At 40.4% G+C, this 15,376-nt stretch overlaps 1 protein-coding gene across 2 annotated transcripts in view; it reads left to right on the forward strand.

Annotated features, from left to right (window-relative positions):
- The window catches only part of IGF2BP3 (insulin like growth factor 2 mRNA binding protein 3), a 197,069-nt gene that overhangs the window by 153,226 nt on the left and 28,467 nt on the right, over nucleotides 1–15,376 (forward strand). For both annotated transcript variants that reach the window (XM_058296880.2, XM_058296881.2), the window contains 3 exons: nucleotides 5,837–6,118; nucleotides 11,447–11,581; nucleotides 12,807–12,929. In XM_058296880.2, coding sequence (XP_058152863.1) covers nucleotides 5,837–6,118; nucleotides 11,447–11,581; nucleotides 12,807–12,929 — 540 coding nt within the window. The remainder of the gene's footprint in view (nucleotides 1–5,836; nucleotides 6,119–11,446; nucleotides 11,582–12,806; nucleotides 12,930–15,376) is intronic.

The raw sequence follows: 15,376 nt of genomic DNA on the forward strand, positions 1-15,376 counted from the left end.
ACATGGAGTTGGTCTGTTGTAGTTGACCTGCATGAAAACTTAGGTGAGCGTAGCTATTAAAGGGAAGAAATGCTAAACATAATAGTTATTTAGTCATAGGGGAGAACGTACATTGGAGACTCAAGCTAGCTTTGAAGAGACATCATAAAATGAAATTTAGTAGGGACAAGTTAATTGGCACTTAGCCTTATCTTTTTTTTTGTTTGATTCCAAAGCATTAAGAGTACAAGTACAAGAAGGGTAAGACTGGCAGAGTTATCACTGAAAATAATTTTAAAGACAGCAAGCTGAATGTGGAAACTCTTAATTTCTATAAGTTCTTTGTAGTGGCTGTTAGAGACTGGCAGTGCCCTGTCAATCTTGAAGGGGGCACGTCTGTTAGGAATTCTATAATTTATGTAATTAGGAAGACAAAACAAATAAATTAGGTATTTCATTTAGGGAAAAAGTCATCACAGCTCTTATTCTAATATTTAATTAGTTAACATTTATTCATTACTATTGACCAAAAATTGCCAAAGAACGAAGGGCAAGTCTCTGTCAAGAACATGCTTCGCAGTGGTGAAAGAGGGTATTAGGGAATTCTAGTTCCTGCCCAGATTGAGCTACCTTATATGAATATTATTGTTGTTGTTTAAGGATTCCAAAGATCAAAGAGAATTATAAAGTGATTGGGTATTCAGAGAAAATTAAATCTAAAGAATGCAGAAAATCAGTTTTACGATACAATGTTATGAAAATTGGTGTCCATCCAAAGTTTTCTGAGAGTTTTGTACTTAAAGGGATGTGTAGTGCATGCTTTTTCTGTGAGGAAAATTAATTTTACTTGTGAGGCATTGGATTTGGGTGTAGTGTAGAAAGCATAGACTCTGGTTAGGCAGTCTTGACTGGGTAACCTTGACTTCTCTGAGCTTCCATTTTCTCAGCTGCAAAATGAGGGTTGAAAAGAAACTAATATATTCATGTGTATATGCAAGTATTTATAATAACATTGTCAAAAGGACCTGCACTCAGTAAATAGTAACTCTTGTTTGCCCCACTGTTTCTGGAGCATCTTGAGTTGGCTAGAGCTGGGAAAGGCCACAGAATCCTGCCTGCTGGGTGGGCTCCAGCAGGACTACCTGCTACCTAAGCCTGCTGGGTGGGATTTCTCCATTCCCTCCCCATTATGCACATCTTCAGGTAACGAGGGCTGAGCTGATACGCTCAGTGACCTCTTCTCTTAGCATCTGCTGTTTGAGAGTCTTTACCTGGTGTGTGCTTGTGAAGTTACAAGCGTGTTGTGGAGGTTAAGAGGCTACATTCCAGAGTCCAATTCCACAGAATGTACTCTGTGCCAGCACTTTTCTAGCTATGACTTCGGTCAAGTTAATCTTCCTTGAGTCACTGCCATCTAAAATAGGAATAATTGGAGGCCTCAGTTCATGAGGCTGTTGAGAGGAAATAAGGTAATGTCCCCCAAACACTTATGATACCTACCAAGTTTAGAGCTCAAAAGTTTGCAGCTATTACATATTTTTGGAGCATTTTCATTGCTGTTGATAATATCCAGTTGTTATTTAGTGTATAATCTGCATTTCAGATGATGAATGGCCACTTACAATGAGGATTTCAGGACTTATTTAAAAAGTGTTTGTAATTACCTCTTTTTGTTAGTTAAAACTCTAAGAATGCCACTTTAAGAGGATTCCTCAATGTGTGGCTATTTCTCTAAGACAAAATTTAACTTGGGAATTCCTGCCACCTTGTGGTTAAACAAAATCAAAGGTTAATAATACGCGTAAGGAAAATACATTGTATTTTTTGTCTCATTATATCCTTAAATATGTGTTTAGCAAATGTACCTTTTTTTCTTCATTGCAAGAGAGGCATAGATCTCAGGAACGCTTATTTCCTGCCTTCTTCCAGTGATGTTCAGATAAAGTAGTCAGTGAGAGCTCTGTATTACTCCTTGGGGAATTTGTGTGTGTGACAACGAAAAAACTCCTTAAAATACATAGATATTTAGTATAAACCACTTATTCTTGGTACAAGGAGAAAGCTGAGTAATCTAACATTATAATAATGGCTAAACCTTGCTCTGTTAGGGTTCAACAGTGAGGTCTGGAAATCAGGAAGAGGAGATTTTAGATGTGGAATTTTAGAGCTGAAAGGGACTGTATGTCTAATCTTTTAGGTAAGTGCTACTAAGGAGCAAAATTACCTTTTTCTGAAAATTTCTTAAAGCAGCATCGGAACAGAGAGTCAAGTAATGGTGGAAAATTGGACCATTTCGAATAAGCTTCCTTGAATGATGTTGAACTGAATGCATATGTTTTGAATAATTATGATGAGCAATGAGGAATCTTTCATTGTAAATGTCTTGCGTATTTAGTAAGTTTGATGGAAATATTAGTTGTTTTCCTTAAAAACTCATTAGACCACCAAATGACATGTACACCAGACTGTATGCATGGAAATGCTTTAGTATTTCACTTACAGTTCAGAAACTTAGGGCTTTCCCTCATGAGAGAGTTATTGCTTTACAGTTAGGTTACTGTTCCTTTTCAGCCATGTCGAAGTTTGGGGGTTCGTAAACTCTGTTTAGGCGGCAGGCAGTATAGTACACGTAGTGTGGGTGTCTGCTCTCGACAGAAGCAGCCTGTGTTTGGAGCTACTGGCCTAGGCATTGTAATGCATTCACTAGGCATCTGAACACATGAGCAAGTGTATCTATCCCTATCTCCCCCCCGGAAGGAAAATCTCTTTAAAGCAGAACAATGAAATTTGGGACCTATGTGACTTTATTTTGATAGCTCCTGGGTATAGAAGCCTCTGATGGCTTACATGTTACCTCTGTTTATTCCCATGGATATACCCTTCTCTTCCCTTTCCTCTCTCTTTCTCAAGAAAAAAGTATTTTGCCTTTTTTTGAAGCATTCTGAAGCTAGCCAGCAATACCCAGCTTTATGTCCTTTTTATATTATATTCTTTTTAAGGATATAATAATGAACTTTTACTGATTTTTATGTCCATAGATATAGGTGAGTCCTCATTGGGTTCAGCTTTTCTTATTTTTTGAAACAACATTCAATCTATTTTCTTCTGGCCTTTGAAAAGGTTTAAAGTTGCTTTGGATGAATATCTAATTGAAACTTCCGCAACTCCAACTTTCTGTAGTGAATATACATTTCTATAGTAAATATACACTTTTTTTTTTTAAGATTTATTTATCCCCCCCCCCCCCCCCCGTTGTCTGTTCTCTGTGTCCATTTGCTGCGTGTTCTTTGTCCGCTTCTGTTGTTGTCAGTCAGCAGCGTGGGAATCTGTCTCTCTTTGTTGCGTCATCTTGCTGCATCAGCTCTCCATGTGTGTGGTGCCATTCCTGGGCAGGCTGCACTTTCTTTCATGCTGGGTGGCTCTCCTTACGGGCGCACTCCTTGCACGTGGGCTTCCCCTACGTGGGGACACCCCTGCGTGGCACGGCACTCCTTGTGCACATCAGCACTGCTCATGGGCCAGCTCCAAACGGGTCACGGAGGCCTGGGGTTTGAACCGCGGACCTCCCATGTGATAGACGGGACGCCCTAACCACTGCACCGAGTCCGCTTCACAGTAAATATACACTTAATATATATTTTATAAATACCAATAAAATTTTTCTCAGCAGTTGTATAACTTTAGAAATAACAAAAATAGTTCAGGGTTCTTAATCCATATTCCCATAAGAAAAAAAAGGGGGAAGGGAGGAAGGCAAGGAACGATAGGTTGACTTCAGGTTCTGTCATCGGGGGATCAGTAAAATAAGTTGTGATATATGCCTGCTGCATCCTATGAAGCATAGGAACAGAGTGCCCTCTGACACAGAAATCACATGGAAATATCTCCAGGATATATAATAATTGTAAAAAGCAAGCCTCAAAACAATGTACATCATGATCCCAGTTATGCTTTTAAGGAAGGTACTGAACACTTGCACACACACGTGTAAACCTGGAAAGGAGACGTCCACGTGTGGAGGTTGTCACCGTTGACAGCGGTTTCAGTAAAGGCATTGGGAGGGTTTGGTGTTGGCAAAAGAGCACTTTCTTGTTACTTTTGTGTGTCTATATGACAGAAATATTTTCACAATAGGAGTTCATTCATATGTTAGAGAATGTGGGATAGCCATGTAACTGTGAGGTGTAAACTGGGGAAGGAGGGCAAAACTCTGGGTCCCGAGAATGTCATTGTGCTTTCTCAGCCTGGATGCCTAGGGCTGCCTTCCAGTTTTGTGTTTGTGGTGCCCTTTTTGGTGCAAGGACCATCTTTTTCCTTTTTCTTTCCATCTAAGTCAAGAATTGAAAGTAGATTTCCAAATAAGGAAAGCACTGTGTGAGCCAGAACACTGAGCAACTAAAGAGAGTCCATTTCATGCCTGTTTCTCTTTTCCTGCGTGGGCTGAACTCAGGGCCCATTGGAGCAAAATCTGTAAAGAATCTAACCCTAAGGAAGGTGTGCGGACTTTTTTTTTTTCTCCTTTCCTTTTGCTGTATTTGTTTCATTTTGTTGCATATTAGGGGAGTTAGAAAGGTATGTGTTACTAGGATTATATTTGTGCTTTTGAAATCCTGGTTTTATCCTCTGTGCCAGTTTTTTTCTATTGTGTTCTTCACTTAAAAAATCCATAGGTTAGTAGAACACAATGGTTTGGATGAATCTTACAAACATAATAAAAGATGCCACACACAAGAACTACCTGGGTTATGTATGCATATATACTTATTTATGTAAAATTCAAAAAACAGGCAAAATTAATCTATGTTGTTCTGAGGGAGGAAGATGACACTGGTGGAGATTTTGGGGTGCTGGTATGTTCACTTTCTGATTCTGGATGCTGCTTCCATGAGTGTTCAGTTTATGAAAATTCATTGAGCTATATGCTTAAATTTTGGCTACCTTTCTATATATGTTATGATAAGGTTAAAAAATAGGAGAAAATTCCCTCCAAAATGGATCCAAAATGTGTATTCAAATAATTAGAAAATAGCTCATGTGTTTTTTTCGTTGACCCCCACTCTTGTCTCTCTGCCCCAAATCAGATCATAAACTCTGCAAGGTCAGGAACCACTGTTTTCTCAGGGTCTGGTTTATAATAGGCACTGAGAATTTGTTGAGTGATTGACTATCCCTAAGTATTAAATTCTATCAGTCTTTTGTGAGTGGTTTTAAGATATTTGTCCTTTAATTCTTAACATGTTTTAAATATTTGTATTTTTTAACATTTTTAAAAATTTATGTTTTTAAGATTTATTTATTTCTCTCCCCTTCCCCGCTCCTCTCCCCCCCTAGTTGTCTGCTCTCTGTGTCCATTCGCTGTGTGTTCTTCTGTTTAGCATGTTTAAATTATTTGTATTTTTTCAGAGTGAAGTCTGGGGTGGGGCATATATTGATAATGTGTTCTCCATTATGACTTGGAAGGATTAGCCTGGACAAGGACTGCTCACTCATTCCTGTCTTGCTTGTTTGAATATTCCTAAGTAACAACCTCATGAATACCAGGGTAATCAAGAATTTGGCGAAATGATTTTTACTTTCTATTTTTCATTACTGGATAGGCAAATATCTTCCTTTAGAAACCTGTTTGCCTTTTTTTTTTCCTGCGTGTACTTGAAAGTGTGCATGCATCTGCGTATGGAATAGTATGTTTTAAAACTTCCAAATCAGATCAAGTTCTGGAGCTGGCTAGTTGTTTAGTGGCTTTATTCAGTGGTTTCAGAGCTAATAACTGAGTGAGGAAAGTGAGTGTTGCTTTGCCTCAAGGTTTGTTTTGTAGCTTGATTTTTCTTCCCATCCCTTGTCCCTTGTCACCCTTCAGAGCCTTAGACAAACTGAATGGATTCCAGTTGGAGAACTTCACGCTGAAGGTGGCCTACATCCCTGACGAAATGGCCGCACAGCAGAACCCCTCGCAGCAGCCTCAGGGGCGCCGTGGGTTTGGGCAGAGGGGCTCATCGAGGCAGGCGTCCCCAGGATCAGCCTCCAAGCAGAAGCCGTGCGACTTGCCTCTGCGCCTGCTGGTTCCCACCCAGTTCGTTGGAGCCATTATAGGAAAAGAAGGTGCCACCATTCGGAACATCACCAAGCAGACGCAGTCTAAGTGAGTCTCCTCGGTGGGGGGTGGGCGTGAATGTTTTCCCCTTTGGATTTCTTTTATTTTATTGACATGTCACTCATACATGAACATATAAACAATAAGTATATAGGAAAAGTTGTGAACTTACCAAATAAACATTCATAACATCATACTGGCCTCCCATACACCACCAACACCTTGCATTGTAACCTTTGTTATAGACTGTGCAAGAGCATTGTCAAAATATTACTACTATGTCCATATCTTATATTTGGTGTATTTTCCCCCTAACCTATTGTTTTTGTTTGTTTGGTTTTTTTTTTTGGAGGTACGTGGCCAGGGATTGAACCCTGAACCTCATACATGGGAAACCACTTGAGCCACTTCTGCTCCCCTATTATTTGTCTTTAAATATATTTTGTTACAGAGGTTGTGAACTTACAATCATGAACATATGTAGAATTCCCATACCACACTCCTTCACCAACACACCACACTGGTGGAATGTTTGTACACATTATGGGGTAATATCATCAGACAGTTAACTACTAGCCATGGTTCATAGTGTACATTTGGCACACTTTTTTCCTTACCCACTATTAGCAACACAGTCCTCTTTGGATTTTTTTTTTTTTAAGGATTTATTTTTACTTTTATCCCCTCCCCTTGTCTGCTCTCTCTGTCCATTTGCTGCATGTTCTTCTGTGTCTGCTTGCATTCTTGTCAGCGGCACCGGGAATCTGTGTCTCTTTTTGTTGTGTCATCTTGCAGTGTCAGCTCTCTGTGTGTGCGGCACCACTCCTGGGCAGGCTGCACTTTTTTTGTCCTGGGTAGCACTCCTTGCCTTGCAGGGCACACTCTTTGCACGTGGGGCTCCCCTACATGGGGGCGTTCCTGCATGGCTCAGCACTCATTGTGCATGTCAGCACTGCATGTGGGCCAGCTCACCACACGGGTGAGGAGACCCTGGGTTTGAACCCTGGACCTCCTATATGGTAGACGGATGCTCTATCAGTTGAGCCAAATCCGCTTTCTCTCTTTGGATTTTAATAACAGGGTGTGTTGTTCTGGTATTTGGTGTCCTTCTGAACGTGGATATGATCCCTCCTTGTACAATACTTATGAATCTGGAAAAGCCTTTTGATTCAATACATTACTGTTTATGTAAATTAGGGGCTAAACCTTAATCTCAATTTCACACATGGATGGAGAACAAATGGTACCAGATCCACTTTTTTTTTTCTTTAAGATTTATTTAGTTTATCCCTCCCCCCCCCCCCCCATTGTGTGCTCTCTGTGTCCATTCACTGTGTGTTCTTCTGCGTCCGCTTGTATTATCAGGTGACACCGGGAAACTACATCTCTTTTTTTGTTGCATCATCTTGCTGCATCAGTTCTCTGTATGTGCAGCGCCACTCCTGGGTAGGCTGTGCTTTTTTCATGCGGGTGGCTCTCCTTGCAGGGTGCACTCCTTGCGCATGGGGCTCCCCTACACAGGGGCTCCCCTGTGTGGCACAGCACTCCTTACAGGTGGTAGCCCTGTATGTGGGCCAGCTCATCACACAGATCAGGAGGCCCTGGGTATAGAACCCTGGATCCTCCATATGGTAGGTGCACACTCTCTTAGTTGAGCCACGTCCGCTTCCCCTAATCCACTTCTAATGGGGTGGACCTGGTGGATTTGAGGGTAACTTCTAGGTTATCCTCCACTCCCCACATATGATACCCATCTTCAGTGCTTTTAGAAGTAAATTTTGGGGTCTAGTCCATTTCATCTGTGGTCTCAAAGTATAGATGGTTTTTCAGTCTTGCTTTCCTTCAGTAAAGAGTTGTTCATTTTATCGTCCAAATTATCCTACAGTTAGGCTTTTTCTTCAGGATGTTGTTTGACAGTTTTCATTGGCAGGTTTTAGGGGATTGGAAGATTCTTGGTCAATTGTTGAAGCTAATTTTTGAAGAGAGGAGAGCAGGAACTCTTTGTTTTTGTTTACCACAGTAGCCTTAATGCTGTGCACGCTGCCTGATATATAGAAGACTCTTGTATTTCCTGAAGGAGTGAAAAGACTATTAAGTTTAATGCCCTTCAAATATACTTAGGTACTTTCTTAATTTAGAAACTCCACTACATTTTCTACTACTTATTTTGCTTTAAAGCCATCCTGTTGTGCAGTACTTGGGTGTTTTGACCCAAAGAAGCTTGGTGATGAACTCTCTCTCCACCACTAGTTCTGTAAGATGCTACCAGGTATCTGGGACTGTGGCTGCCATATATCTTGAAGACTAAGTAAGTGTGCTAGGGAGAAGGGGTTGAGTGCAATCAACATCATTCTACAAGAGAGTAAGGAAATGCCTTGGGCCAGCTACAGAGTTGACTGTGGGTTATTTTGCTTTTAAAATTTAGTGAGAATAATTTCACTTTGTGTAATCCAAGGCATTAAGCATGGGCTTTGAAAGTAGAATTACGGTGTTGTGTGTACCCTTGCTTACATGTTTACTGCTGCAGGGTTAAGGGGCTATCTGTATTCATCATGCCACCATGACTGCTGTGAACGAGTTGACTCATTTCTCATGCAGTACCAGAAATATTAATATCTGTATTTAGTGGTGGTTGCGTACCCACTCCACCTGCAGTGACATCCAAACCTGCTTTGAAGCAGGAGACATTTGGTTGCAAAATCAGTGATCCTGACCTCCTTTTATAGGGGGTGGGGAAGACAGTTGAACCATAGTCTAGATCAGTTTTCCCATTTTAATCTTAAAACTTAAAGGGATTCTTACTTTCCTTGATCCACCTTTACCTGCAGAAACTGGTTTCCCTTTCTTGTGTGTTGTCCCTTTTTAGCGCCGTTCATTGTCTCGTGAGACAAAAGAGCTGTCCTGCTTTAAATTGTACTGTTTATTTTATTTAAAGTAGAAAGATGGAGGATAAGAAGGAAGGGAAGTGATTTTGTTATGTCCAGTGATTCGTTTCCAGATCTTTGCCAGTGGATTTAATTAACTCTTGCCATTGAAAGTAGTCATTAGAGTCTCCATTACTAGAATGGCCTCAGAGGGCTGCCTTAATTTGCAAAGCAACATTCTCTTCTCCCAGGGGATCAGAGTTTAGTAGTTGTTAACACTGTGAAGGGGTGGAAATAAACTGAAAGGAGGGAGATTAACATGTACCAGAGACAGGCATTACTTACAGTGATTGGGTGCTGAAACAGTGGCTGGAAACATATATGCTGAGATAGGGACAGTTACCTAAGTAATGTTATTTTTAATTTTTTCCAGGTAGCCCGTATTCATTTCATTTCTACATTTTCTGTAACCTTTAGTTATAGGTTTTACTTCTGAGGTAAATCTTCCATTTTTCAACCAAAAAACATTCAGGAAAATGAAAGGCAGCCGTTGGTTTCATTGGTGTGATGCAGTGCTCATTCTGATGGCCACAAACTTTACCTTCTAGTGTTTGGGTGGCCAGAGGGATTCATAGGACTTAGTTTTCCAAACCACACTATTTTGGGTGGTGCTTTTCTTCCTTTTACTTTCTAAACAACGTATTTATTTTGTATTTAAAATGTACAAGTATACAAAGTAAGAAATTATTAACCCTTCATCTTACCGCTGTAGGTAGCCATCAAGTTTGGGTGCTTCCTCATAGGACTTGCTTTGCTTCTACTTACGTGTGTATCATGGTTCATACTGCATTTTCCATTTAGATCAAGGACCTTTGGTCATATTTGTTCTTGTAATTTTACCACATTTTAAAAATAGCTGTATGATATGGGTATATTGTTCTTGAACCATCACTCCTAAGGGGCATTTTCAAGATATCTTCACTTTTCTTTCTTTCCAGCTTTTACAAACGGTGCTACAGTGAACATTTCTTCATCACTGGTCCTCAACCAGGGAGATTTCCTCCACCCTCACCACCACTCTGAAGCATTTGGCAGTGTCTGGAGACACTTTTGTTTGTTTTAACAATCTGAGGGGTGGGGGTGAGGGTGCTACTGGCATCTATTTGGTAGAGACCAGAGATGCTGCTAAATATCCTATAATGCATGGGGTCACACCCACAATAAAGAATTATGTGGTCCAAAATGTCAGTAGTGCTGCGGGTAAGAAACCCTGCTGTACATGAATACTGGCCCACATATGAGGATATAGCTATAGCTAGCTGTTACAAGAAGTAGAGTTGCTGGGTCAAAAGATGATAAGTGGAAAGTGGATTCGGCTCAACTGATGGAGCGTCTGCCTACCACGTGGGAGGTCCAGGGTTCAAACCCAGGGCCTCCTGACCTGTGTGATGAGCTGGTCCACATGCAGTGCTGATGCACGCAAGGAGTGCCATGCCACAGGGGTGTCCCCTCTGTAGGGGAATCCCACATGTAAGGAGTGTGCCCTGCAAAACGAGCCACCCTGTGCAAAGAAAGTGCAGCCTGCCCAGGGAGTTGCACTGCACACACGGAGAGCTGACACAGCAAGATGATGCAACAAAAAGAGAGACATAGATTCCCAGTGTCGCTAACAAGAATGCAAGTGACACAGAAGAACACACAGCGAAGGGACACAGCACACTACCGGGGATGGGGAGGGAGGGGAGAGAAAAAAAAAAAGATAAGTGTTTTACCTTTTGAGAGGACCTACCAGTTAGCTTTCCGTTCCCACCAAAAGTGTGACTGTGCCCACTTATCCATCCTTTCACTACTACTTATTTAATCTATTTTAAAATATTTGCACATCTGGAAGAAAATAGTACCTTGTCTTACTTGACACATATGTAATTACACAGTGAGGCTGTACATCATTTTATGGTTTTCAGCCATTTGCTTTCTTTGAAGTAGAATTGCCATCTCTTTGGGTTCCATTCTGGTTAGCAAAATGTAGATAGAACCTTGCAAAGGAAAGCAGATGAGAGAAATCTGCTCATACAGTGTAATCGTGGATATTTTGTTCAGGACTTTGACCTGGCTTGTGAGATTCTAGCTCTAGCTCTCCTAGCGTGCATTCCAGTTCTGTTTGTTTTAGAGCAGAAGAAAACCTTTTGTCTGAACCCAAACTCTTTGACATGAGATGTTTGTTCTATGGCATATAAAACGAAGCTTTAAGCACATACACCTTGGGCAGAAAGGAAAAATGCCCTTGCTCAGTTGGATTGAGGAGAGCGGGGCACCAGGACCATTCCTGGAATTAAAACTTGTTTCTAAGGCATCAGTGTTGACAGCTTATCAAGAGTTTATGCTCTTGGAGGAAGTGAGTCATTCACTCCTTGCCCATAAGTGCTATGACTTTGCAGTTGGTAATTACAAGCTCTGTTATGAATACATGCTCACAGATCTTGTTTTCCTTTCTGTTTGTGCCCACCCTAAGGATCGATGTCCATCGTAAAGAGAATGCAGGTGCTGCTGAGAAGTCAATTACTATCCTCTCTACCCCTGAAGGCACCTCTGCAGCTTGTAAATCTATTTTAGAGATTATGCATAAGGAAGCTCAAGATATAAAATTGTGAGTAAAGAGGATTAAACTATGAAGAGGTTTATAGTGATCCTGTTTTATTTCTGATTTCTATGATACAATTTTTGGGAATTGCCAACAAAGGGACATAACTGTCTTGATGAGCTAAAATGGCACTATCAACTTAGTTGTGAAGCATTAGTCTTTGGAATTTAAATATTTTATTTTCATTCATGTTTGGAAACGGGATGCATAGGTGATAATGGGGAGAAGGATTCTAGCTGTGGAGGAAGGCCGTTGGGGCACATGGGAAGCCCACCTAGGACTGAAAAATAGGCTTGGGATTGAGGCAGGGGCCCCAAAGCCTCACTTGTCCTCTACTCAAGAGGTCATCATGTATTTCTTGTTGCCCTGCCCTGGAAGCAGTAGGGAGTATGGAAGTAGGGGAAATACATAATCCTATGCCAAGGTAAACTAGAGATTTATTTGGGTGTTCCAGGTTAAAACTCTTATCTTTTCCACAGGAAGTTAAGATTGGCAGTTGGGTTCTGTGCTACTTTTAGCTTATAAAACATTGATATGCTAGAAGTAGAATTCATGGTAAGCTATTTAAGTTAGCCTGGGAACCTTATCCCCAACAATTAAATTGTTAGGGATCTTTAAATAGGTTTTAACTATAAAGTATTATATATGATGTTGTAATTATTTTTCAGTATAGAGAAAATTAAAAAGCTCAGTATCCAGATAATTTCAATGACATTTTAAAGCAAATGATAGGTATGTGACTTGGAAATTCAGGAAGGTACAAAATGAAAAGTGAAAACCCCTCTCCCCGGCCCTTACACTATTCCCCTGAAGTGTAACCACTGTTGAGTTTCTTCTAATTTCCCTCTATAAATTATGCAAGCATCTCTAGGTATAGGGGTATATATTTTAAAATGTATACTAAGATCATACCGTTTTGCATTTATGTATTATATTTTAGTATTGGGAGTTAGACTCTTGATTTAAGTAAGTGGTGTTAAAAGAGCTAATAGAATCCTTCACATTGAAGGTGCATTTTCTGAGGTGAATAACTTCTATCTTGCTAATGAGTTTTTGTCCCCTTTATTCGTACTATAGCTAGAATGTAGGCTAATGGTTGGCAAGCTTTAAACTGTACCTATCTTAATGCTTCCCATATGGGTAGGTAAGAAGTAAATATTTAATGAGTGAATAATATTTTTTACCAAACAATAGGTTTATCCAGATTTCATCACCGTTTTTCTATTTACAGCACAGAAGAGATTCCCTTGAAGATTTTAGCCCATAATAACTTTGTAGGCCGGCTTATTGGTAAGGAAGGAAGAAACCTGAAAAAAATTGAACAAGACACAGACACTAAAATCACAATATCTCCGTAAGTGTGTCTCACTTTCTTTCGAATTAGAAAAATTTCAAACACCATTTTTAAGTTGTATATTCTTTTACTTTATAGCTGTTTTTCAGCTACCTTGTACTCCCATACTTACATTTAATTTCTCAAACTCAGTCTGTTGCCTATTTTTTTTTTTTAAGATTTATTTATTTATCACCCCTTCCCCTTTGTTTTGCGTTCACTGTCTGCTCTGTGTGTCCATTCGCTGTGTATTCTTCTGTGTCTGCTTGTCTTCTCTTCAGGTTTCAGTGGGGGAGAGGTGGTCAGTCCCTTGCACCACCTCAGCTCCCTGGTCTGCTGTATCTCTTATTGTCTTTCCTCTTTGCTTCTTGTTGCATCATCTTGCCACGCCAGCTCAAGCCAGCCCCTGTGTGGGCCAGCACCCCTGTGCAGGCCAGCTTGCCTTTACCAGGAGGCCCCTGGACCTCCCATATGGTAGATGGGAACCCAATTACTTGAGCCACATCCGCTTTCCCTATCTGTTTCTAATCCATATTGAAAGGTTATCTGTTCCCACTGAAAAGGATGGGAGAACTAAATGCTTTGCTTTCATGTTTCCTAGCTGAAGTATTAACCCTGGTTCTCTGACTTTTTTTTACAAAGTTGGAGCATATAACCCTGATTATCTAATGTTGTGTAACAAATTGCCCTAAAACTTGATGGCTTGAAACAACAGTCGACATTTATTATTTCACCTATTTTCTGTGGGTCAAGGATTCAGAAGCAGCTTGGCTGGGGGTGGGGTGGGATTTGGGGTTTATAATGCTTATGCCAAAGTGATGTGGCTGTTAATGGGAGGCCTAGCCCCTCACCACATGGGCCTCTGCACAGGAGAGCAAAACAGAAACTGCATGGTCTCTTATTACATAGCTTCAAAAGCCACGAGTTACCCTGTGCATTATGGTAGGAGTCCACTGGCAGCCATGTTGGAGGCCAACTCCTGCATACAGGGTCTGCGAATGCTCTGAGGTTATTGGAAAGAGCTGCTTTTTTTGAGGGTGACTGTTTTTAGTTTCCATCAGAGTTAATCAAAATATGAGGTGGGAAGATATTGATAAACTGGGGAAGAAGTGTTGGGGAAGACCAATGCAGGTTTTCAAAGAAGAAGGTGGTAAGGAAATAGATAACTCCTGTTTGATAGTAGAGAAAGAAAAAGAAAAACATGAAATGATCCTACCTGTGGCAGTTTGATATTATTGATGAATTCCAAAAAGAAGGATTGAGTTATGTTTGCAAACTGGTCTTTTCCTCTGGGCATATGAGACTATATTGGATTCAGAGGTTTACTTAGTTACTTTATCAGATAAACCTCTTGTGTCAGTAGGGCATTGAGTACCTGCCCCTTGGTGGGTGGAGATTCGCAGATAAAAGGCAGGGCAAAGGACAAAATTGAGAGTTTTTAATGTTGGAGTTTGATGCTGAAGCCTTAAGCTGGAGCCCCAGGAAGCAAGCACACAGAGGTAAGAGAAGCCAGCCCCAGGAAAGGAGGAACCCAGGAAGCCTGAACTCTCACAGCCAACTGTAGCCATCTTGCTCTAATGCGTGAAAATAAACTGTGGTGAGGGAAGTAACTTAATGCTTATGGCCTTGTATCTGTAAGCTCCTACCCCAAATAAATACCCTTTATAAAAACCAACCAATTTCTGGTGTTTTGCATCAGTACCCCTTTGACTAATACACTACCTTTTCTTGACTTTTAATCACAGGAAAGGGTTTTAAAAGAAGAAAAAAAAACTGTTAAAAGCTACTCTCGAAGCAGCTATTCTAAAAACTGTAGTACAGAATGCTTGGTGGGGGCGGGGTGGGTCGAGACTGGAAATTAAAATGATATACTTCTTAGTAGACTCAGACAAATAATCTTAATTGTATAGATGTTAACATTTTTAGCAAGTCTGAGAAAAAGTTAAGGAATATCCATTCATCTGTCTCAAGTTTAGTTTAAGACGTTTTGCTAATCATGAAAATGAGAATTTCAGTGCTGGGAATGTGGAGAAGAGCTATGCTGCATTCCATATCCTTTCAATATAAGCAGTTAGTCATGTTTTCTATAGTAAATATCTCCCATTGCTTTCCCTCTTCTGACCTTTCAATAGCTTAGGCTTAGGTGGTCTCCAGTGTAATCTTAGTGGGTTTTGAAACTTTAGTCAGACCTGCATCAAGCAGGGAGGTTTGAATACTATTGCAGCAATCTAACTTTTCAGTTGTCTAAATGGTCATCAAGGACCATTTTCTTATTTGGTCAAGGTGAATTGATTTTTATTATTTCCTTCAACCTACTTTGAACTAAATTCTAAAAATACTGGCAAAAGTAAGTTTGACACATGAGCAGTAGTTTGCCTTTTTGGAATATTTCCATTTTTCTTCCTTGCATTGTAACCCAGAAAATGCAATTGCATGAGAATTAGTCAGTACAGTTGATCATGCCCGGA

This window comes from Dasypus novemcinctus, chromosome 5 (assembly GCF_030445035.2).
Source record: "Dasypus novemcinctus isolate mDasNov1 chromosome 5, mDasNov1.1.hap2, whole genome shotgun sequence".
Taxonomy (NCBI): Eukaryota; Metazoa; Chordata; class Mammalia; order Cingulata; family Dasypodidae; genus Dasypus; species Dasypus novemcinctus.